This window comes from Oncorhynchus mykiss, chromosome 6, assembly GCF_057628025.1.
Source record: "Oncorhynchus mykiss isolate SJ-2025 chromosome 6, ASM5762802v1, whole genome shotgun sequence".
Taxonomy (NCBI): domain Eukaryota; kingdom Metazoa; phylum Chordata; class Actinopteri; order Salmoniformes; family Salmonidae; genus Oncorhynchus; species Oncorhynchus mykiss.
The window spans coordinates 6,462,765-6,488,363 of NC_143027.1; the positions used below are offsets into that span (position 1 = coordinate 6,462,765).

Below are 25,599 nucleotides of genomic sequence, written 5' to 3' on the forward strand. Positions count from 1 at the left end.
TGTTGGAAGAGAAGATATTTAAGGTAGGTCTCAAACCACACACACGCATTTTAATTATAAAACAACATACACGCGTGTATAAAACAATAGAATTCAGCGCAATAAACAAAAAAAATAAACATTTTAGAAAATAAATCAAATTCAACCACATAGAGGTTCTCAACACACACACACACACACACACACACACACACACACACACACACACACACACACACACACACACACACACAAACACACACACACATACACACACACACACACACACACACACACACACACAATATATATATATATATACGGGTTGATGAATGACCAGTAGGAGGGGCAGTCTGAGGACTACCAAAAGACCAATGGGGAGTTTGTGTGACTAAAAGTGAAACTGGATAGAGCCTATAAGGACAGGGAGGTAGTGTAATCACAAAGCAGAGCTAATAGCAGGGTAGGAACCATCACACAACAGGGAAATCCTTACTTACATAGCATCAATAACAGACAAAATCTACACTTCACACACTTCCCTTCTCCAGAAGCCATCCTCACTCACGCATACACACACATATATATCTTCAGACACACAGCTTGAGTCCAGTCCAGACCCCTCAGTACAGCTCAGGTTATCGGTGACCAGTCATGATGCCTACCGTGGGCATTGCCAAGATCCTCTTCTGTGTTCTGTTCCTCTACAGCTGCTGCCGAGGTAAGTCCTCTCAGTTACTGGACGGCTTGGTTACTTAATCATCATGACGGGATGTAGATATGTCTTTATTAGTGGGTTTATTACTTTACAACAACATAAACAGATACTCACGAGGCACACACTCACAGACAGACAGACAGACAGACAGACAGACAGACAGACAGACAGACAGACTGTAAAAATATAGTTGATTCAATTAATTATTATTTAGCAACTGGTTCCCGTCTTTTTTTTGTTTACTTAACTTTTCGATCAAAGTGTTACCTGAACATAACATTTTTAGTTGGCCTGAACTTTAGTTGGCCTGAACTTTAGTTGGCCCGAGCTCCTATTTGGAAAAGGTAGATTAGGGACATTCAAATAGTGCTTATAACATACAACATTTTCAGATTACATATTTGACACACGTTGACTTTGTGCATGTAACATTAACCTAATAAAAATGAGGTTTGTGCAGTAGGTCTAATACATTATCACATCATATTGGCTATATGTCTGGCCTGCCAATACTGTTCTTCTCTGACCATATTATATTTCAAAACTCGAGCTTTGATAACAAAATAGATCAGTTGGTGTAGCACTTGCGAAGCACAGCCGAGCATAAATTTAAATAATTAGCTTTTTTATTTTTGCTGGACTGATGGTACCTACATCTGATGGGCATGGTGGGTTCAATGCCGCGTTCAAAACAACTGGGAACTTGGAAATCTTAAGAGTTCCGACTGGGGAAAAAAATCGCTTTTCCAACTCGGAATTCCAAGTTAGGAACTTGCGCCTCTTTGTAGATCTCCAACTTTTTGACCTGAAGACCAAGGGCATCATGACTTGACCTCATATTTCCCAGAGTTCCCAGAGTTCCCAGAGACTGAGCAGAGAGAGGTGAGACTGACTAGAGAGAGGTGAGACTGACCAGAGAGAGGTGAGACTGACCAGAGAGAGATGAGACTGACCAGAGAGAGGTGAGACTGACCAGAGAGAGGTGAGACTGACCAGAGAGAGCTGAGACTGACCAGAGAGAGGTGAGACTGACCAGAGAGAGGTGAGACTGACCAGAGAGAGGTGAGACTGACCAGAGAGAGGTGAGACTGACCAGAGAGAGGTGAGACTGACCAGAGAGAGGGGACAATGTCGTCCACCTGATGACTAAAGTCGAGTCACACCACATCTGCTTTCAGACACAAATTCATGTTGTTCCTCTGAACAGAGAAAGTATAATATCCCTCCCTATTAAAATAGACAGGACGAGATGCTAATAATGATAGAAACACAGCGATGTCCATACACTTGGCTACTCATTCATTACAGTGTGAGTGGAAGTAGAGAGAAACAATGTTGAATAAAAACTTAAAAACTTAAACTCAGCAGCTCTTTGCTGTATTCTTTGACAGTCTCTCTCTCGCTAGATTTTTTATTACAGTGCAGGCACACACACACACACACACACACACACACACACACACACACACACACACACACACACACACACACACACACACACACACACACAAAAATACTTTGTCATCATGTGAGCTCCTTGAATCGTCAACTCATGTTATCACCTCTCCCACCAGGAAACTAAATGTTGGCACTCAGTGAATAGAATTCTGTTAACAGAAAAGGAGTGTGTGTGTGTGTGTGTGTGTGTGCGCGCCTGCAAACGTTTGTGTGTGTGTGTGTGTGTGAACGAGCTATTACCTAACACTACCATATAGTTTGACCGTCTAGTGTCTGTAGTGTTGTTAAATTACAGGGGAATTCCCAGACAGATAAAAGAGATAAACATGCATCATTTAACTATAGTGTCAAGTCAGCATGAACACTACTGATTTCTCTCGCTCTCGCTCTCTTAAAGTCTCGCTCTCTCCCTCCACTTCCTATCCTTGTCCATGTCTCTCTCCTCTCTCCCTCTCTTTCTCCCTCTCACTCACTTTCTTTCTCCCTCTCTGTGTTTGTGTATGCTCAGCTACATCCACAATAGTGTGTTGGACAGAAATAACCATGATAAATCATTGGACATGGTTCATTTCCCACAACTAAAACGACATCAATCCTGAGAAACTTAAGCCATCCCTAATCAGAGACAGTAAAGGGAGTATTATATTTCAGATCAGATTACACAATTTAAAACTGTTTTACCATATTTCTGTTTAGAGATACCTCAAAAAAGGGGACACTCAATCACTACCACAAAGACACACATTGGCAAACACACCCGCGGTCCCGCGCACACGCACACACGCACGCACACACACGCACACACTGATCTCTGTAAAGGTGTGGCCCTGTTCCCCTCAGGTTCCCTCCCCCCGTTTCCTACATCTGTTTCTCTCTCTTTCTCACACATCGTTTTTCAACCTCCATCTTTCTATTCCTCCCCTCTCTTTCTGTATTCAATAAAATGCTATCTTGTCTAATTTTCAATGGTTGCACAGTTAAACAATAGTTATTTTCTCACTTTTTGGTGTGATGCATTGTTGCTCTGTCCCAGGAACGGAAATGGTTGACTTTTCAAAACCAATGGTCAAACTCCCACGATGTGTCAATTGCCCCACGTTTGAAACCGGGACGATGCGTTGGTACACTTGTTTATTGCAGGAATGAAGGCCTCATCTGAAGATCTCAAGCCATAGTGGTTTGCTAGTTTCGGAGAAATTCCCCAAACTTTGATGAGAGATACCAATCTTTGAAATGCGCTTGATATAAAGACAACCTGGAACATGCCCCGAATTTTTGTGTTGACACTTACATCATGTCACAGTGCATTGTGAAGAATCAGGATGGATGTGGCTATGATACGTGTGTAAAGGCCAGAAGGAAGAGATTGCACAAAATAAACATTGCTCACAAGATAAAAAATGGTGACAGAGGAGAAAGGGTACATTCTCAATGCAATTTGTCTCACTTTTGGTTACAGAAGTTCTGCTGCAAAGCTAATGTTTGCTAGCACCTCTGTCCTACCTAGCTAGCTAAGAAACGTTAGCTAGCTAACTAGCTGTAGGTAAAATCTAAAACATATTTTTGAATGTAGAAATTCTGCTAGATGATTTAGCACGAGATCATCTTTGGCATTATGTAGTTAGCTAGCGAAGTAGATCATGTTTGCTGGCTAGTTTAGATTAGTACGCTAGCTAGCTAGTTATCTAACCTTTGAACTCAGGTATTGTCTTTAGCTAGGTAACGTTAGCTGGTAATTTAGCTAGCTAGCATCCTTTGTCAGCACAGTAGTAGTTCCAATTTTAAGACTAACTTACTATCTAGCTAGCTAACAGGCTGGGATAACTAGCTAACCCCTTTAATCAGTGGTAGCTGGCTATTAGTGTTAGCAAGTAATGTTAAACACTAGCTAGCTAGCTATTATTATTATTAGCTAGCAGTGGATAACATAACTAGCTAAGCCTAAATCATGATAGCAGAGATATCTGTAGCTAGAGTGTCTACGCTAAATTGACATACATTCTACATTTAACCCAACCCCTCTGAATCGGAGAGGTGCAGGGGGGTTGCCTTAATTGACTTCCACATCTCCAGTGTCCAGGGAACAGTAAATATATCAACATTTAGCTAGCTGAATGACAGATTTTTACCTTGTCAGCTCAAGGATTTGATCTAGCAACCTTTCTGGCCCAACGCTCTAACCACTAGGCTACCTGCCGCCCCTTCTAGGCTACCTGCCGCCCCTTCTAGGCTACCTGCCTCCCCTTGAGAAAAAACACAGAAGGGGACCATGAGACCCAATGTTGTATTTTAAATAGTTAAGCTGTGGTCAATTTCTATTCTGACTTGTAATGGTAAAAATGAGAAAAAAACACATCCCCCTGTTTATCTGAATTAGCTAGACTAGTCACTATACCAATGAGTCACTGAAATTACAATTATTTTCCCAATGTATCATTCTATTGAATTACATTTAGTTCTTACTCTTGTTTTGTATGTTTTAGGAGATGATATGCTGTTTTAAATGTTTGAAACTCATTCATAAACGTCCAGAATATTTCCACTTTCTTTTAAGATATATTTTTAGAAGTTATAAATATTGATAGGCCTAACTCAGGAATAAATGGTCAGTAGGTTTCCACTTTATTTAAAGGTATATTTTCAGCAGTTATAAATGTTGGTAACTCATTTGTTAATGGTCAGTGGATTGCCACTTTAGAATAAGGTATACGTTTAGCACTTATAAATGTTGATAACTCAGTTATAAATGTTCATAGGTCTGTCACTTTAGGATATGGTAAATTTTTAGCAGTTATACATCATTTATAAATGATCTGAGAGTTCACTCAGAGTGTAGACATACGTAAGGGCAGTATTGGGTACTCATCACTACATACAGTACATGACAGAAGATTCAACACTTTGTTACGGTGACCATATTACCATCTAGTGGAAGCCATAGGAACTGCAATCTTTATTTTATTTTATTTCACCTTTATTTAACCAGGTAGGCTAGTTGAGAACACCTTTATTTAACCAGGTAGGCTAGTTGAGAACACCTTTATTTAACCAGGTAGGCTAGTTGAGAACGAGTTCTCATTTACAATTGCGACCTGGCCAAGATAAAGCAAAGCAGTTCGACACATACAACGACACAGAGTTACACATGGAGTAAAACAAACATACAGTCAATAATACAGTATAAACAAGTCTATATACGATGTGAGCAAATGAGGTGAGATAAGGGAGGTAAAGGCAAAAAAGGCCATGGTGGCAAAGTAAATACAATATAGCAAGTAAAACACTGGAATGGTAGATTTGCAATGGAAGAATGTGCAAAGTAGAAATAAAAATAATGGGGTGCAAAGGAGCAAAATAAATAAATAAATTAAATACAGTAGGGAAAGAGGTAGTTGTTTGGGCTAAATTATAGGTGGGCTATGTACAGGTGCAGTCATCTGTGAGCTGCTCTGACAGTTGGTGCTTAAAGCTAGTGAGGGAGATAAGTGTTTCCAGTTTCAGAGATTTTTGTAGTTCGTTCCAGTCATTGGCAGCAGAGAACTGGAAGGAGAGGCGGCCAAAGAAATAATTGGTTTTGGGGGTGACTAGAGAGATAGGTTCCTCATCAGTGGCTTGTAGACTGTAGATGTTCTATAGGTTCCTCGTCAGTGGCTTGTAGACTGTAGAGGTTCTAAAGGTTCCTCATCAGTGGCTTGTAGACTGCGTGGAAGGCAGGAGATGCTAAACATGTTTACGTTAACTAATTACAATAACATGACTGCCACAGCCCTGGGTATCAATAACATGACTGCCACAGCCCTGGGTATCAATAACATGACTGCCACAGCCCTGGGTATCAATAACATGACTGCCACATCCCTGGGTATCAATAACATGACTGCCACAGCCCTGGGTATCAATAACATGACTGCCACAGCCCTGGGTATCAATAACATGACTGCCACAGCCCTGGGTATCAATAACATGACTGCCACAGCCCTGGGTATCAATAACATGACTGCCACAGCCCTGGGTATCAATAACATGACTGCCACAGCCCTGGGTATCAATAACAAGGATGACTCCGCCGTTGTTTCACCATCCAGTGATATTACGGTTGCCATTTCACAACAGAGCGTTCACCATACTTGGACTATCACAGAGAAGTGGTTAAGTGTGTTGATATAATCTGGTAAGGAATTAGGAATGATGATTGAATCGTGTTCTGGATGTAGACGCATCATGAAAACCAACCTCTTCTATTCCTGGGACAGAGCACCAATTACATCACACCTAAAAGGGAGAAAATAACTATTGTTCAACGGTGCAACTATTGAAAATAAGGATGCATGATGATACACAAAGGGTTCAATATTATAAGCGTTTGTAAGTTATAAAATGGTTAGTAACTGGACAGAAATATTGGCTTACTATTTGGCAAACACTGACCAGTTATTGAACTATTTTTACCAATGATTTATAACCATTTATTAATGGTTTATAATGCATTTACAAATGATCAAATAATCGATTTTAAAAAATTATAATAACCCCTTTATAAGCCCTTTACAAATGAAATCTTATTGTAAAAAGTGTTACCCATCATTTGTTGTTGAGGCAATTATCTGCTGACTGTTTGATTGTTTTAAACTTTTATTTTGAAGGTTCAATGTTTGTTTTTTTACCTTCTCTTTCTCTTCTCTCTCAGTGACTCAGGGCCAGATGGTGATGGACTGCTGTCTGACGGTCAGTCAGAGAGCGATACCTAGACACGTTGTCATAGGTTACCAGCCTCAGGTCAGAGGTCAAGGCTGCTCCATCAGCGCTGTGGTGTAAGTGAAAAACGTGCATTTCATTGGTTTGGATTTACAACGACCACCCACTGTGGAGTTGAGAGGATTGTATAGGTATTACTGCATTGTCGGAACTAGAAGCACAAGCATTTCGCCAACACTCGCATTAACATCTGCTAACCATGTGTATGTGACAAATGCAATTTGATTTGATTTGGTATAAGAAATATGGTGAAAACTCCACATGCCTTTTAAGAAAGTGAGGGCTGTTATTATACTTAACAAAAACATAAATTCAACATGGAACAATTTAAAAGATTTTACTGACTTACAGTTCATAGCAGGAAACCAGTCAATTGAAATAAATTCATTAGGCCCTAATCTATGGATGGGCCTAGGAGCCATAGGTGGGACTAGGAGGGCATTGGCCCACCCACTTAGGAGCCTGGTCCAGCCAATCAGAATTAGTTTTTCCCCACAAAAGGGCTTAATTACAGACAGAAAAACTCCTCAGCACCCACCTCGCCCCTCCTCAGACGATCCCACAGGCGAAGAAGCCGGATTTGGAGGTATCGGGCTGGCATGGTTACACGTGGTCTGCGGTGGTTGGTTGGATGTACTGCAAAATTCTCTAATATTACATTGGAGGAGGCTTATGGTAGAGAAATGAACATTCAATTCTCTGGCGACTGCTCTGTTGAACATTACTGCAGTCAGCATGCCAATTGGACGCTCCCTCAAAACTTGAGAGATCTGTGGCATTGTGTTGTGTGACAAAACTGCACATTTTAAAGTGGCCTTTTATTGTCCCCAGCACAAGGTGCACCTATGCAACGGTCATCCTGTTTAATCAGCTTATTGATGGATTATCTTGGCAAAGGAGAAATTCTTACTAACAGGAATATAAACAAATTTGAGAGAAATAAGCTTTTTTGTGCGTATGGAACATTTCTGGGACCTTTTATTTCAACACACGAAAAATGGCACCAACACTTTACATGTTGCGTTTATATATTGTTCAGTATATCTTGCTTATACCTTACCCTGTCTACTTACATAATGCTAATCAATTAAGGCGTTGTATTGTCTAGTCCGTACAGTACGTGGTAGGTCTATAGCAGCAACTTTTCTGAAGCATTGTCTAGTAGTGGTAGCACTGCCGACAAGACTACACATGCCCCCCCAGTAGCCATAGCAACGGTAGTTTGTGGGTACTGGAGGGGATTTGCTGAAGATGTCTATATATCTGTGCACTACTACAGGACTAGAAAAGTGCACCTACGTTTGTGAAAACATTTCAAACTTAAGAGTTTGATCATTATCTGTACAAAACAATTAATCTGATAATACTTATATAATACTTATATATAAGAATACTTGCTTGATATATGTTTTTCCAGGTTCTTGAAATACTTTGGCAAATGCAAACTATTTCTATGTGAAAACTAAAATGGTCTATTCCTTCCTTTTCCATTTTAGTAGACTCCCTCATATCCAGAGAAACTGCATACATGTTCATACTGGTCCCTCTTTAGGAACCGAATCGACAATCCTAGCGTTGCAAGCACCATGCCCTCTCTATCAACTGAGCCACATCATCACTAACAACTTGGTGTCTCATTGTCTCATTGTACTCAATTACTGGATTGGTCATTGTTTTTATCGTCACGGTGATGGAAAGACTACAGGTACAAACCTAGATGACTAGCCTACAGTTGAAGTCGGAAGTTAACATATACCTTAGCCAAATACATTTAAACTCAGTTTTTCACCATTTCTGACATTTAATCCTAGTAAACATTCCCTGTCTTAGGTCAGTTAGGATCACCACTTTATTTTAAGAATGTGAAATGTCAGAATAATAGTAGAGTAAATGATTTATTTCAGCTATTATTTCTTTCATCACATTTCCAGTGTGTCAGAAGTTTACATACACTCAATTAGTGTTTGGTAGCATTGCCTTTAAATTGTTTAACTCGGGTCAAATGTTTCGGGTAGCCTTCCACAAGCTTCCCACAATAAGTTGGGGGAATTTTGTCCCATTCCTCCTGACAGAGCTGGTGTAACTGAGTCAGGTTTGTAGGCATCCTTGCTCGCACACACTTTTTCAGTTCTGCCCACACATTTTCAATAGGATTAAGGTCAGGGCTTTGTGATGGCCACTCCAATACAGTGACTTCGTTGTCCTTAAGCCATTTTGCCACAACTTTGGAAGTATTCTTGGGGTCATTGACCATTTGGAATACCCATTTGCGACCAAGCTTTAACTTTCTGACTGATGTCTTGAGATGTTGCTTCAATATATCCACATAATTTTCTTTCCTCATGATGCCATCTATTTTGTGAAGTGCACCAGTTCCTCTTGCAGCAAAGCACCCCCACAACATGATGCTGCCACCCCCGTGCTTCACGGTTGGGATGGTGTTTTTCGGCTTGCAAGCATCCCCCTTTTTCCTCCAAACATAACGATGGTCGTTATGGCCAAACAATTCTATTTTTGTTTCATCAGACCAGAGGACATTTCTCCAAAAGTACGATCTTTGTCCCCATGTGCAGTTGCAAACCGTAATCTGGGTTTTTTATGGCAATTTTGGAGCAGTGGCTTCTTCCTTGCTGAGCGGCCTTTCAGGTTATGTCGCTATCGGACTCGTTTTACTGTGGATATTCAGTGCTGTGAAAAAGCATTTGCCCCCTTCCTGATTTATTTTTTCTTTCTTCACATCTGTCACACTTAAATGTTCCAGATCATCAAACTAATTTAAATATTACACAAAGATAACCCAAGTAAACACAAAATGCAGTTTTTAACCCAGTCAGAGGTGGACTTGCTGGTGTGTTTTGGATCATTGTCCTGCTGCAGAACCCAAGTGCGCTTCAGCTTGAGGTCATGAACTGATGGCCGGACAATCTCCTTCAGGATTTTTTGGTAGAGAGCAGAATTCCTGGTTCCATCGATCACAGCAAGTCGTCCAGGTCCTGAAGCAGCAAAGCATCCCCAGACCATCACACCACCACCACCATATTGGACTGTTGGTATGATGTTCTTTATCTGAAATGCTGTGTTACTTTTACGGCAGATGTAACCGGGCGCACATCTTCCAAAAAGTTCAACGTTTGTCTCATCAGTCCACAGAATATTTTCCCAAAAGTCTTGGGGATCATCAAGATGTTTTTTGCCAAAAGTGAGACAAGCCTTTATTTTTTATTTTTAGTCAGCAGTGGTTTTCGCCTTGGAACTCTGCCATGGATGCCATTTTTGCCCAGTCTCTTTCTTACGGTTGAATACTTATGGTTGAATTCTCATGAATACTGACCTTAACTGAGGCAAGTGATGCCTGCCGTTCTTTAGATGTTGTTATGGGTTCTTTTGTGACCTCTTGGATGTCGCGGCATGATGTCTTGCAGTAATGGCCTGGCAGTAATCAGGCCTGGGTGTGGCTCGTGAAATTGAACTCAGCTTTCCAAAAAATTTGATTAACCACAGTAAATTCACGATTTAACAATGGGGGGCAATTACTTTGTAACATAGGGCCACGAAGGTTCGGATAGCTTTTTTTCCTTTAATAAACTAAATGATCACTTAAAAACTGCATTTTGTGTTTTCTTGGGTTATCTTTGTGTAATATAAACATTTGTTTGATGATCTGAAACATTTAAGTGTGACAAATGTAAAAAATACTTTATACTTATACTTTTGTACCTGAAATTGCTCCCAATGATGAACCAGACTTGTGGAGGTCTACAACTTTTTTTCTGAGGTCTTGGCTGATTTATTTGGATTTTCCCATGATGTCACGCAAAGATGCGCTGAGTTTTTAAGGTATGCCTTGAAATACATCCACAGGTACACCTCCAATTGACTCAAATTATGTCAATTAGCCTATTAGAAGCTTCTACAGCCATGACATCATTTTCTGGAATTTTCCAAGCTGTTTAAAGGCACAGTCAACTTAGTGTATGTAAACTTCTGACCCACTGGATTGTGATATATTGAAATAATCTGTCTGTAAACAATTGTTGGAAAAATGACTTGTGTCATGCACAAAGTAGATGTCCTAACCGACTTGCCAAAACTATATTTTGTTTTTGTTGACTTCAACCTAAGTGTATGTAAACTTCCGACATCAACTGTATGTACAATACAGTAATGACATTTACATTAAGTGGTTTGTAAGCAGTGACGGTCAGTGAGGGAGGACAATTATTTTTCCATGAGCATTACCTTATTTCGAAAACAGCATATTAGATGACTCTCATTCATTTAATTCACTAAATTCTCCTTCATTTTGGAAGATATTAATTTGTTCAACCATTGTCTTTCTCTCTTTTTGAGTCAACTAGCTAGCTGTAGTTTATGCTTTCAGTACTAGATTCGTTTTCTGATCCTTTGATTGGGTGGACAACATGTAAATTCATGCTGCAAAGGGCTTTGATAGCTTGGAAGACGTTCTCCGGAGGTTGCCTTAATTACGGTGCAAGTCTATGGATGGGGGTGAGAACCATGAGCCTCCTAGGTTTTGAATTGAAGTCAATGTACCCAGAGGAGGATGGAAGCTAGCTGTCCTCCGGCCACACTATAGTGCTACCCTACAGAGTTCTGTTGATGCTACTGTAGACTTTAATTGCAAAATAGTGTTTTAATCAATTAAATGGTGAAATGTGATTATATTTAGTATAGTTTCATCCACAAAGGAAAACTTTTTAAATGTTTTACTTAAAAAAAAAAAATGAAATTCACTGAGGAGGATGGTCCTCCCCTTCGTCCTCTGAGGAGCCTCCACTGTTTGTATGGATGGTAAGAGTGGTGAGCAAGCTTGCAAGTTCAAACCCCCGAGCTGACAAGGTACAAATCTGTCATTCTGCCCCTGAACAGGCAGTTAACCCACTGTTCCTAGGCCGTTATTGAAAATGAGAATTTGTTCTTAACTAACTTCCCTAGTTAAATGAAGGTAAAATAAAAAAATAAAAAATTATAATAATGATGCTCAAAAAGTGGTTGTTTTCCATATTATTTGATCGATAAATATATTTAATTTGAGGTAGATGTCTTGTGTCTTTGCCCATAACTTTACACCTTTTAGATGTAAATGTTTGAGGACAGGGTTTTGTTCTGTCTGGATCCCATTAGAATGACAATAGCAGAGAAAGGGACAGGGTTGTGTTCTTTCTGGATTCCATTAGAATGACAATAGCAGAGAAAGGGACAGGGTTTTGTTCTTTCTGGATTCCATTAGAATGACATCACAGAGAAAGGGACAGGGTTGTGTTCTTTCTGGATTCCATTAGAATGACATCACAGAGAAAGGGACAGGGTTGTGTTCTTTCTGGATTCCATTAGAATGACATCACAGAGAAAGAGAGAGGGTTTTGTTCTTTCTGGATTCCATTAGAATGACATCACAGAGAAAGGGACAGGGTTTTGTTCTTTCTGGATTCCATTAGAATGACATCACAGAGAAAGGGAGAGGGTTTTATTCTTTCTGGATTCCATTAGAATGACATCACAGAGAAAGAGAGAGGGTTTTGTTCTTTCTGGATTCTATTAGAATGACATCACAGAGAAAGGGACAGGGTTTGTTCTTTCTGGATTACATTAGAATGACAATAGCAGAGAAATAGACAGGGTTTTGTTCTTTCTGGATTACATTAGAATGACATCACAGAGAAAGGGAGAGGGCAACAACTCTTACAATTACAACTATTAAATCCTGCAAGACACTGTTCTTAATTATACAGCTACCTTTTCTTTTGTCGAAGCAGAGATGATGAAAAACCGTTTTTGCCCATGCTACAGACAACTATATCGGTCTGCTAATACTAGTAAAGGCCCAGTGGACTACTTTTGGAAAAATATACATTTTTCTAAAAATACATTTTTTAAAACAATTCAGATTTTTCAGGGGGTGCTGCCGGCACCCTCAGCACCCCTACTTCCCACGGCTATGCCAGTAGCAGGAGTTTGATCCCAGCATATTCCTTACTCTCCATACCTCCCTGTAACCTTTCTCCCCTCTCATTCCTTACTCTGTACCTCCTTGTAACCTGTCTCCCCTCTCATTCCTTACTGCAGCTTCACTACCAGGAGGGGACTCAAGCTGTGTGCTCCCACTGACCCCACCTGGGTTACAGACCTGATGAATCTCATGGACCGCCTCATCAAGAAATGCCACGAAACCAACTTCAAGGTAACTTCCTTACAAGCAATGAGTATGTAGATTACATAGATTACAGTGTATAGTAGATATAGTACTGTGAAGATCACATACCGGGAATATCTGCATTGTGTCCCGCCACCCACCACCCGCCAATCCCCTCCTTTACGCTACTGCTACTCTCTGTTTATCATACATGCATAGTCACGTACATAGGTCTACTACACCTGTTGTATTCAGCATTTCACTGTAAGGTCTACTACACCTGTTGTATTCAGCATTTCACTGTAAGGTCTACTACACCTGTTGTATTCAGCATTTCACTGTGAGGTCTACTACACCTGTTGTATTCAGCATTTCACTGTAAGGTCTACTACACCTGTTGTATTCAGCATTTCACTGTAAGGGCTACTACACCTGTTGTATTCAGCATTTCACTGTAAGGTCTACTACACCTGTTGTATTCAACATTTCACTGTAAGGTCTACTACATCTGTTGTATTCGGCACACGTGACAAATAAACTTTGATTTGATTTGACATAGATTGCAGTATAGAGTAGCCGTCTTCATCGACCTGGCCAAGGCTTTCGACTCTGTCAATCACCGCATTCTTATCGGCAGACTCAACAGCCTTGATTTCTCAAATGACTGCCTGGCCTGGTTCACCAACTACTTCTCAGACAGAGTTCAGTGTGTCAAATCGGAGGGCCTGTTGTCCGGACCTCTGGCAGTCTCTATGGGGGTGCCACAGGGTTCAATTCTCGGGCCGACTCTTTTCTCTGTATATATCAACAATGTCGCTCTTGCTGTTGGTGATTCCCTGATCCACCTCTAGGCAGACGACACCATTCTGTATACATCTGGCCCTTCTTTGGACACTGTGTTAACTAACCTCCAAACGAGCTTCAATGCCATACAACACTCCTTCCGTGGCCTCCAACTGCTCCTAAACGCTAGTAAAACCAAATGCATGCTTTTCAACCGTTCGCTGCCTGCACCCGCCCGCCCGACTAGCATCACTACTCTGGACGGTTCTGCCTTAGAATATGTGGACAACTACAAATACCTAGGTGTCTGGCTAGAATGTAAATTCTACTTCCAGACTCAAATTAAACATCTCCAATCCAAAATTAAAACTAGAATTGGCTTCTTATTTCGAAACAAAGCCTCCTTCACTCACGCCGCCAAACATAACCTCGTAAAACTGACTATCCTACCGATCCTCGACTTCAGCGATGTCATTTACAAAATAGCTTCCAACACTCTACTCAGCAAACTGGATGCAGTCTATCACAGTGCCATCCGTTTTGTCACCAAAGCCCCTTATACCACCCACCAATGCGACCTGTATGCTCTATCGGCTGGCCCTCGCTACATATTCGTCGCCAGAACCACTGGCTCCAGGACATCTATAAGTCTATGCTAGGTAAAGCGCCGCCTTATCTCAGCTCACTGGTCACGATAACAACACCCACCTGTAGCACGCGCTCCAGCAGGTATATCTCACTGGTCATCCCCAAAGCCAACACCTACTTTGGCTGCCATTCCTTCCAGTTCTCTGCTGCCAATGACTGGAACGAATTGCAAAAATCGCTGAAGCTGGAGACTTATATTTCCCTCACTAACTTTAAACATCAGCTATCTGAGCAGCTAACCGATCGCTGCAGCTGTACATAGCCCATCTGTAAATAGCCCACCCAATCTACCTACCTCATCCCCATATTGTTTTTATTTACTTTTCTGCACACCAGTATCTCTACTTGCACGTCATCATCTGCTCATTTATCACTCCAGTGTTAATCTGCTAAATTGTAATTACTTCTACTACTACTATGGCCTATTTATTGCCTACCTCCTCACGCCATTTGCACACACTGTATATAGACTTTCTTTCTTTTCTTCTATTGTGTTATTGACTGTACGCTTGTTTATTCTCTGTGTAACTCTGTGTTGTTGTTTGTGTTGTACTGCTATGCTTTATCTTGGCCAGGTCACAGTTGTAAATGAGAACTTGTTCTCAACTAATTTACCTGGTTAAAGGTGAAATAATAAATAAATATTGTATAGTACTGGGTAGATTACATAGATTATAGTATATAGTACTGGGTAGATTACATAGATTATAGTATATAGTACTGGGTAGATTACATAGATTATAGTATATAGTAGATATAGTACTGGGTAGATTACATAGATTATAGTATATAGTACTGGGTAGATTACATAGATTATAGTATATAGTACTGGGTAGATTACATAGATTATAGTATATAGTACTGGGTAGATTACATAGATTATAGTATATAGTAGATATAGTACTGGGTAGATTACATAGATTATAGTATATAGTACTGGGTAGATTACATAGATTATAGTATATAGTACTGGGTAGATTACATAGATTATAGTATATAGTAGATATAGTACTGGGTAGATTACATAGATTATAGTATATAGTACTGGGTAGATTACATAGATTATAGTATATAGTACTGGGTAGATTACATAGATTATAGTATATAGTAGATATAGTACTGGGTAGATTACATAGATTATAGTATATAGTACTGGGTAGATTACATAGATTATAGTATATAGTAGATATAGTACTGGGTAGATTACATAGATTATAGTATATAGTACTGGGTAGATTACATAGATTATAGTATATAGTACTGGGTAGATTACATAGATTATAGTATATAGTACTGGGTAGATTACATAGATTACAGTATATAGTACTGGGTAGATTACATAGATTATAGTATATAGTACTGGGTAGATTACATAGATTATAGTATATAGTACTGGGTAGATTACATAGATTATAGTATATAGTACTGGGTAGATTACATAGATTATAGTATATAGTAGCTATAGTACTGGGTAGATTACATAGATTACAGTATATAGTACTGGGTAGATTACATAGATTATAGTATATAGTAGATATAGTACTGGGTAGATTACATAGATTATAGTATATAGTATATATAGTACTGGGTAGATTACATAGATTATAGTATATAGTAGATATAGTACTGGGTAGATTACATAGATTATAGTATATAGTAGATATAGTACTGGGTAGATTACATAGATTATAGTATATAGTACTGGGTAGATTACATAGATTATAGTATATAGTATATATAGTACTGGGTAGATTACATAGATTATAGTATATAGTAGATATAGTACTGGGTAGATTACATAGATTATAGTATATAGTAGATATAGTACTGGGTAGATTACATAGATTATAGTATATAGTACTGGGAAGATTACATAGATTATAGTATATAGTAGATATAGTACTGGGTAGATTACATAGATTATAGTATATAGTAGATATAGTACTGGGTAGATTACATAGATTATAGTATATAGTACTGGGTAGATTACATAGATTATAGTATATAGTAGATATAGTACTGGGTAGATTACATAGATTATAGTATATAGTACTGGGTAGATTACATAGATTATAGTATATAGTAGATATAGTACTGGGTAGATTACATAGATTATAGTATATAGTATATATAGTACTGGGTAGATTACATAGATTATAGTATATAGTACTGGGTAGATTACATAGATTATAGTATATAGTAGATATAGTACTGGGTAGATTACATAGATTATAGTATATAGTATATATAGTACTGGGTAGATTACATAGATTATAGTATATAGTAGATATAATACTGGGTAGATTACATAGATTATAGTATATAGTATATATAGTACTGGGTAGATTACATAGATTATAGTATATAGTAGATATAGTACTGGGTAGATTACATAGATTATAGTATATAGTAGATATAATACTGGGTAGATTACATAGATTATAGTATATAGTAGATATAGTACTGGGTAGATTACATAGATTATAGTATATAGTAGATATAGTACTGGGTAGATTACATAGATTATAGTATATAGTAGATATAGTACTGGGTAGATTACATAGATTATAGTATATAGTACTGGGAAGATTACATAGATTATAGTATATAGTAGATATAGTACTGGGTAGATTACAGTATATAGTAGGTTTAGTACTGGGTAGATAACATGCTAAATTAGTCAGAATTATGATTTGGCGGTTGGCTTAATCTCTTGCAAATCCTCCAGGGGTTTTTAGCTGCAACCATTGAACCACAATGTTGTTGAGTGTTGAGTCACAAAACGAAGAAGGAAAAAAAAAACCGATGTGATTCAGCAGTTACTAAACCACTAAACTTTGGAATTCAAAAGAAACTTACTTTAGCTAGTGACCTAACTCTAAGTGTGTCTGTGTGTTTGCAGGCTAAACACTGTAAGAAGCTGATGCACAAGAGTCCCTAAGGTCCCTGTCAGAGCCCCTCCTACCACCACCACCACCACCACCACCTCCACCCCCCCCCTGGTCAAAACAACCATGACAGAGCCTGAGAAGAACCTTCCAAGTGGGTGAAGAACAGGGTGGGAGAAGTAAAACAACGACAAAAAAAGACAAATGTGATTCCTCTTACCACTAATGCACTTTTTTATTAAGTTTCCTTCTGTCTTCAGTCTTTTGTTTATCCAATAGACCATCTTGCTTAAGATACCATGCTGTTTCTCATGTAGAAGACGCTTTTTTTGTTATGTTTATGTGACAAAATATCAAATGATAATATTCAAAAAAAAAAGAGTAGACTGGCTTTGACCCTTGACCCCACATTTGAACTGACCCTTATTAAAGCTACAGTCTGTGATTTGAAAAGCAACAAAATGGCAGAAGTAATTGAAACGACCAGATTCCTAGATCCCAGACTGATTTGGTCAATCAAATAGCACTTTATTTGTCACATGCTTCGTGAACAGCTGTGTTCCAACAGTGAAATTCTTACTAACACGTCATATTCCAACAACGCAGGATAAAGATAGAAAAATATATATATAATATAAAATTAGAATCAGAAATCAGAATAAATCAGGGGTTAGAGGTCAGGGGTCAAGGTGCTGGCAGCTGGTTAGAACACCCATCTGCCTAATCGATACGTACATCTCAGAGAATTAAATATACAATGTATATGACACATTCTTATTTTTCGTGGACCTTTTGTTTTTTTCAATAAAGACTTTGCCAAATCAATATTCTGAGTGAACGTATTGCTGTTTATTTTGAGGACGATCGTGTATGGGCCAGATTCCCAGACACAGTGTATGGGTGTATTCCCAGACACAGTGTATTTTCAAGCTCTGTCAAATGGGTTGTTAGTCATAGCTTGACAATCATTTTTAGGTCTTGTGATAGATTTTCAAGCAGATTTAAGTAAAAACTGTAACCCGGCCATTCACAGGAACATTCACTGTCTTCTTGGTAAGCAACTTCAGTGTTTTAGGTTATTGTCCTGCTGAAAGGTGCACCCAGTGTCTGGTGGAAAGTAGACTGAACAAGGTTTTCCTTTAGGATTTTGAAGTTCCTTTTTTTTATCCTGAAAAACGCCCCAGTCCTTAATGATTACAAGCATACCCATGACATGATGCAGCCACCACAATGCTTGAAAATATGGAGAGTGGTATTCAGTAATGTGTTGAATTGGATTTACCTCACATATAACACTTTGTTTTAAAGTCACCGCGTATGTTTCCTTCCTCTCCGGCAACTGAGTTAGGAAGGACGCCTGTATCTTTGTAGTGACTGGGTGTATTGAAACACCATCCAAAGTGTAATTAATAACTTCACCATGCTAAAAGGGATAGTTTATGTCTGCTTTTTTTTTTTACCCATCTCCCAATAGGTGCCTTTCTTTGCGAGGCACTGTAAAACATCGCTGGTCTTTTTGGTTTAATTTGTGTTTGAAATTCACTGCTCGACTGAGGGACCTTACAGATAATTGTATGTGTGGGGTACAGAGATGAGATAGTCATTAAAAAAATCATGTTAAACACTATTATTACACACAGAGTGAGTCCAAACAACTTATGTGACTTGTTAAGCACATTTTTACTCCTGAACTTATTTAGGCTTGTCATAACAAAGGGGTTGAATACTTATTGTCTCAAGACATTTCAGCTTTTAATTTTTAATGAATGTGGAATAACGTAATTCCACTGACATTATGTGGTATTGCGTGTAGGCCAATGACAACAAATCTCAATTTAATTAATTTTAATTCAGGTTGTAACACAACAAAATGTGGAAAAAGTCAAGCGGTGTGAATTCTTTCTGAAGGCAATGTATATATTATTAATTTATAAGTCCAAAAATGATTGTAGAAACCACAGATGTCCCATTTAAGTCAACGAGTCCTGTAACGATGTACACTGAGAGTTGGGAAGCTCAGGGAGTGAGTGTTTTAATAAATAAAAGTAACAATGAACACGAAAAACAAACAACACCCGACATGAAAACAGAGTCAATAACAGCTGAGGAAAGAACCAAGGGGAGTGACAGATATAAGGAATATAATCAAGGAGGTGATGGAGTCCAGGTGAGTGTCATGAGACGCTGGTGCGCGAGACGATGGTGATAGTTGTGCGGGATAATCAGCAGCCTGATGACCGAGAGGACCGAGAGGCCGGAGAGGGAGTGTAAGTGAAAGTACCCCTTCCCCGACGCGCGGCTCCGTCCGCAGGACGCTGTCAAAGGGGACGAACCTTCTACTTGTGTTCTACTTGTAGCCCTGGTTGTCCTGAAAAGAACATGGTAAAAAACGTCATTGTGAGGCTAAATGTTAAATGAAAAGCCGATTTTTGCATTTAAAAAATGTATAAAGTCCGAGGCGCTGCGTGCATATGGTTTGTTCGCCTGTCTGTAAATCAATGTGCGTTGTTTCTCCGGAGGGATTGGATAACGTGCACTGCAGCTGTGCTCCAGATGACTTGACTACTGCCAGCCTTGATTAGAATGTGCCAAGAAGCAGTCCCGTGTGGGCACGATTAAAATCTAAACCCAAATCTCCAAATTGAAAGATACTAACTTTATGACCAAAAGGGTTCCTATTTACACTTTGTAGTACATTTTACCACTAGAATATGATGGACCGTTTTCAACCAGAGAATTTTGTTTTGGGGTTCCGCTCCCCTTTAATAAAACAGGTGGTGTGAATAGATACCAGCAAGAATTGCTTCTGGTTAAATCCCTGGTCTGTTGACTACCGGCTCTCCTAGTGTTTTGATGCTGTGTGCCTAATGAACACCACCCTGATTCTGATCCAACAAATTTCATACGACATTATTAAGAGGATTGGGATATGAAAGTTGACTGTTATTCTGACAGTTGGACATAAATTCCTCAGCACATGGCCATGTCCGTGGGATAAATTGCAGAACTATAAAGGAGAGGCTCCTGTCATCAGGTCTTCAGTCATTCTAGATATACCAACTGCCATAGAGGTCGAAGCTGTTACCATAACAGCAGTTGAACTTGGCAACCTATCAACTCATTCACAGGCAGACAGAAACACTTTACATTTTCCACAGTGCATTCTGGGAATCTTCAGATCTCTTGAAATTTTCAACATTTAGTCAGCTTACAGCCTTATTCTAAAATGGATTTCATTAATTATTTATCTCCTCAATCTACACATAATAGCCCATAATAACAAATCTAAAAAAGGTACTTAGAAAATTTTGCAAATGTTTAAAAAAACAGAAATACCTTATTTACATAAGAATTCAGACCCTGTTTCCATGGATCATTCTTGAGATGGTTCTACGACTTGATTGGAGTCCACCTGTGGTAAATTGATTGATTGGACATTATTTGGAAATGCACACACCTGTCTATATAAAAGGTCCCACAGTTGACAGTGCATTTCAGAGCAAAAACCAAGCCATGAGGTCGAAGGAATTGTCTGCAGAGCTCAGAGATAGGATTGTGTCGAGGCACAGATCTGGTGAAGGGTACCAAAAAATGTCTGCAGCATTGAAGGTCCCTAAGATCACAGTGGCCTCCATCATTCCACCAAGACTCTTCCTAGAGCTGGCCGCTCGGCCAAACTGAGCAATAGGGGGAGAAGTGCTTGGTCAGGGAGATGACCAAGAACACGAGGTCACTCTGACAGAGATCCAGAGTTCCTCTGTGGAGATGGGTGAACCTTCCAGATCTCTGCAGCACTCCACCAATCAGGTCTTTATGGTAGAGTGGCCAGACGGAAGCCACTCCTCAGTAAAAGGCACATGACAGCCGGCTTGGAGTTTGCCAAAAGGCACCTAAAGGACTCTCAGACCATGAGAAACAAGATTCTCTGTTCTGATGAAACCAAGATTGAACTCTTTGGCCTGAATGCCAAGGGTCAAGTCTTGAGGAAATCTGGCACCATCCCTACGGTGAAGCATAGTGGGGGCAGAATCATGCTGTGGGGATGTTTTTATGCGGCAGGGACTGGGAGACTAGTCAGGATCAAGGGAAAGATGAACGGAGCAAAGTAGAGAGAGATCTTTGATGAAAACCTGCTCCAGAGTGCTCAGGACCTCAGACTGGGGCGAAGGTTCACCTTCCAACAGGACAACGACCCGAAGCACACAGCCAAGACAACGCAGGAGTGGCTTCGGGACAAGTCTCTGAATGTCCTTGAGTGGCCCAGCTAGAGCCTGGACTTGAACCCGATCGAACATCTCTGAAGAGACCTGAAAATAGCTGTTCAGCGACGCTCCCCATCCAACCTGACAGAGCTTGAGAAGATCTGCAGAGAAGAATTGGAGAAACTTAACAAATAGAGGTGTGCCAAGCTTGTAGCATCATTACCCAAGAAGACTCAAGGCTTTAATCATTGCCAAAGGTGCTTCAACAAAGTACTGAGTAATGGGTGTGAATACTTATTTAAATGTAATATATCTGTTTTTTGTTTGTAATACATTTGCAAAAATGTCTTAAAACCTGTTTTGACGTGGTCATTATGGGGTATTGTGTGTAGATGGATGAGGGGAAAACAACAATTTCATCCACTTTAGAATATGGCTGTAATGTTTCAAAATGGGGAAAAAGTCAAGGGGCCTGAATCCTTTCCAAGTGCACTGTATATCAGTCTTCAAATTGCACGACTGATGTGAAGAGTTTCACTCCTAAACATTGATCACTGGCGTCAGGCCATCTCGCGGATTCAGCCGTAACTTGTCCTGACTCTTCCAAAGGCTTCATGTAATGAATAATATAATGTGCCAGTATGTGTTTCCCATACAGAGTCCCCAACCCTGCTCCCCAAGACACTTGTTCCAACAGCTGCAGCCGAAGGGAGGGATTCACGGTTTATATTTATGTTCTCCGTTATGGACTTTCCTTTTCTTGTCCTTGACTTTGTCTTCCTACAATCTGTGCTGTTTACATTTGTAGTGTGTCAAGTTATTACTATAAATTATCGATCGTGGCGCTTGTCCGTTGTTGGACATAATGTGTCATTTAAGAAGAGCTGACTTTTTTTTGTTACGACCTTTTGTTTGTCTGAGAGAGAGACAGAGAGAGAGAGAGAGAGAGCCAGAGACAGAGAGAGAGAGACAGAGAGACAGAGAGAGAGAGAGCCAGAGACAGAGACAGAGAGAGAGACAGAGAGACAGACAGAGAGAGAGAGCGAGAGAGCCAGAGACAGAGAGAGAGAGAGAGAGCCAGAGACAGAGAGAGAGCCAGAGACAGAGAGAGAGCCAGAGACAGAGACAGAGACAGAGACAGAGAGAGAGAGAGAGAGAGAGAGAGAGAGAGAGACAGAGAGATACAGAGAGAGAGACAGAGAGAGAGACAGAGAGAGAGAGAGAGAGAGAGAGAGAGAGAGAGACAGAGAGATACAGAGAGAGAGACAGAGAGAGAGACAGAGAGAGAGACAGAGAGAGAGAGAGAGAGAGACAGAGAGAGAGAGCTTGGAAGAACTCTGTTTAGTCTATAACAGTTCAGTATAATGTTCATCATTTGACATTTAAAACGACGTATTTGAAAGTCTTCAAATGAAGCTGTCCAATAAGAAGCAGGTATTTGACTGGTCCGTCGAATGGCCATATCATGTATAAGTCGGTTTCTTATATATCCTCAGGTGCACGTCTCAAGTGGCAGCAGATCTGCCACCAAGCAATAAAGCAATACTGTGTGGAAGCGGCGTGTATTTCTGGCACACTGGTTTCTGAACATGGCCATATTGGGCGTCTGTCGCTTGTTGATCTGTTGCTAAACTCTAGTGGAAAATGGAACTACTTCTTGTAAATCTACCATTTATGCCTCTTAGTACGTTTGTCCAAAGATCTGTAATGCACAATACAGTAGCTCCCCGTTTGGTCAAATTGTTTATCCTCGTAAATGTATGAGATTAATATTAAATGTACCCCTCCATTGAATTCACTGTGCTGAAAAGTGAAGACCTCATCAACTATACTCTGGGCCACAGAGAGAGATCCGATACAGGCCAGCACATTATTTAGACCTTATTAGTCGACCACAAGGTCCTTACATTGCTGACATTGGGCACCATAATAGATGTACAGTTCGGGGGGACCCATGCCACAGCATGTGACATTTCACATCCAGATTTAGATTTTTACTGTGTGTGACATTTTAATGGCTTGAATCATGTTACGAATCCCTATGTCAGCTAAGGCATCGGGGTGTCTCAGGCAAACTCTTGTCTGTGTTGATTAAAAAAGGGCTGTTAAACAGAGTACATTTGGGGTGTTTAACTTGGTCGTTAATTAAAACTATTAATCTCAAGAGGTTGAATAAAATAGAAATTATACTTGGCAAGTGCCAGTAATGTGTCAATAAAGTAAGAGGTGTGATCATTACAGGGTTGAGGTTTTCATCCTAAATCAGCCATGAATCCCCTTGTGACAGGTGGAACGGAAGCCTGCAACAGGGAGGGGAAATGAAACGCAAGTTTGAATTTGTTTTGAAATGGTTAATACATTTCTTCTATGGGTAACAGGGGTTGACGTGTTACGCTCGATGTGCTCAGTTTTCTACCAGAAAACACCAGAAAATGGTCAAGAAGACTAGAACCAGCTCACCTGCTTCTAAACTACGAGTTGACTGTTAGATGTTCAATGTTTCTCTTGAAAACATCATTTAAAAAAAAAAAATATTTTCAACATATTAAAATGACACTTCAGTTCACGTTCACCTAACAATGAGGTACAAACATAAATGAATCACTAATCATATGAAATAAATAATAATATTCAGAAATGAATCACTAATCATATGAAATAAATAATAATATTCAGAAATGAATCACTAATCATATGAAATAAATAATAATATTCAGAAATGAATCACTAATCATATGAAATAAATAATAATATTCAGAAATGAATCACTAATCATATGAAATAAATAATAATATTCAGAAATTAATTAACATAACGAGGGCTTTACAATGATGGTAAAAAACTCGAAGAAATGTTGGGGTTTAAACGGGTTCAAATCTTCCCTGAAAGTCGGATAAACACGAGGACTACATGGCGAACGCCGACAGTCGTTTAAAGCACTCTTAAAATGTTTTGGATTAAGAGTTACTGTCTGACTCTCATAAGGTCCTGCCAAAATATGTCAAATATTTACAATGACAGTTTTAATGCTTAATGACATTTGGCAGTTAACAGATGTCTCGTCCTTAATTGTTGTTAGTCATATATCATGTAAGACCTAAGGCACATTAAAATAACTTGAATGACATAAACTCTTAGTCTGCGTGGTGCGAATGTTCTCTTAATCCACAAACGCTCCGAGTAAATAGCGTCTTCTCTAATAACAGTGATATCAGTGGCCGAAATAGGCTGTTGTGGAAACGGTGGGAGATCTACTGAACAATAAACCTTGGCTGCAGTGAAGACGAGCACGGTCCAGAGAAATGAAAAGATCTCAACAGATGATCAGCCTCTTGCTCAACGAGTGCGTCCAGATTCTCCCCTTATGGGGCTTCTTGTACTGATGTGCTGGCCACTGCAGCTGGATAATAAAACAAGATGTATTCAGTGAGGTGAAATGTATTGACTAGAGCCGAAACAATTCTCTATTCTACCTGACAGACAGTCATATCTGTTCTACACAATACATTTCTATGTTGAACGTTCTGTAAGGTTTCATTCACCCTGTTGAACATTCATTTAGCTGCACCATAATAGACACAAAATATATTTTAAATGCTGAGGTTTGAAAACAGAAAATATTTGATACACGTTGAAGGCTGTGAATGAAATGTCTGACTTGGAAGAAAAAAAATAACTTGCTAAATTACCTGCGTTTAGAAATGATTTTAAGCAATGTCTCTGCTGATTGTGGCTCCTTCAAAAGTTGTTTTCTTAAAAAAAAGGCATTTAAATGTAAAGGAATCTGTTACTTCATTGTAACTATACCCTATTAGTTCTATATCCGTTTTATTGAAACCAGCTCAGCTGCTAAGTGGTTTACTTCAGTGAAATATAAAAGTTTATTAAGGCAGCTTTCTTGCTGTCAGCAATATAAAAGTTGAAGGCAGCTTTCTTGCTGTTAGCAATATAAAAGTTGAAGGCAGCTTTCTTGCTGTCAGCAATATAAAAGTTGAAGGCAGCTTTCTTGCTGTC

General features: G+C 39.5%; 1 protein-coding gene across 1 annotated transcript; it reads left to right on the top strand.

The window, feature by feature from the left end:
• Positions 1–317: 317 nt before the first annotated feature.
• ccl19a.1 (C-C motif chemokine ligand 19a, tandem duplicate 1) lies at positions 318–18,208 on the top strand. Its single transcript, XM_021605155.3, has 4 exons — positions 318–700; positions 6,843–6,966; positions 12,998–13,112; positions 17,398–18,208. The coding sequence occupies exons 1-4, from the start codon at positions 634–636 to the stop codon at positions 17,434–17,436; spliced, it is 345 nt and encodes a 114-aa protein (XP_021460830.3). The 5' UTR covers positions 318–633; the 3' UTR covers positions 17,437–18,208.
• Positions 18,209–25,599: the final 7,391 nt, after the last annotated feature.

Bases quoted from the DNA above. Each gene is read 5' to 3' on its own strand.
- ccl19a.1 (XM_021605155.3), top strand. From the start codon at position 634: ATGATGCCTACCGTGGGCATTGCCAAGATCCTCTTCTGTGTTCTGTTC. The intron at 701-6,842 runs GTAAGTCCTCTC...CTTCTCTCTCAG, and splicing joins CCTCTACAGCTGCTGCCGAG to TGACTCAGGGCCAGATGGTG. The intron at 6,967-12,997 runs GTAAGTGAAAAA...TCCTTACTGCAG, and splicing joins TGCTCCATCAGCGCTGTGGT to CTTCACTACCAGGAGGGGAC.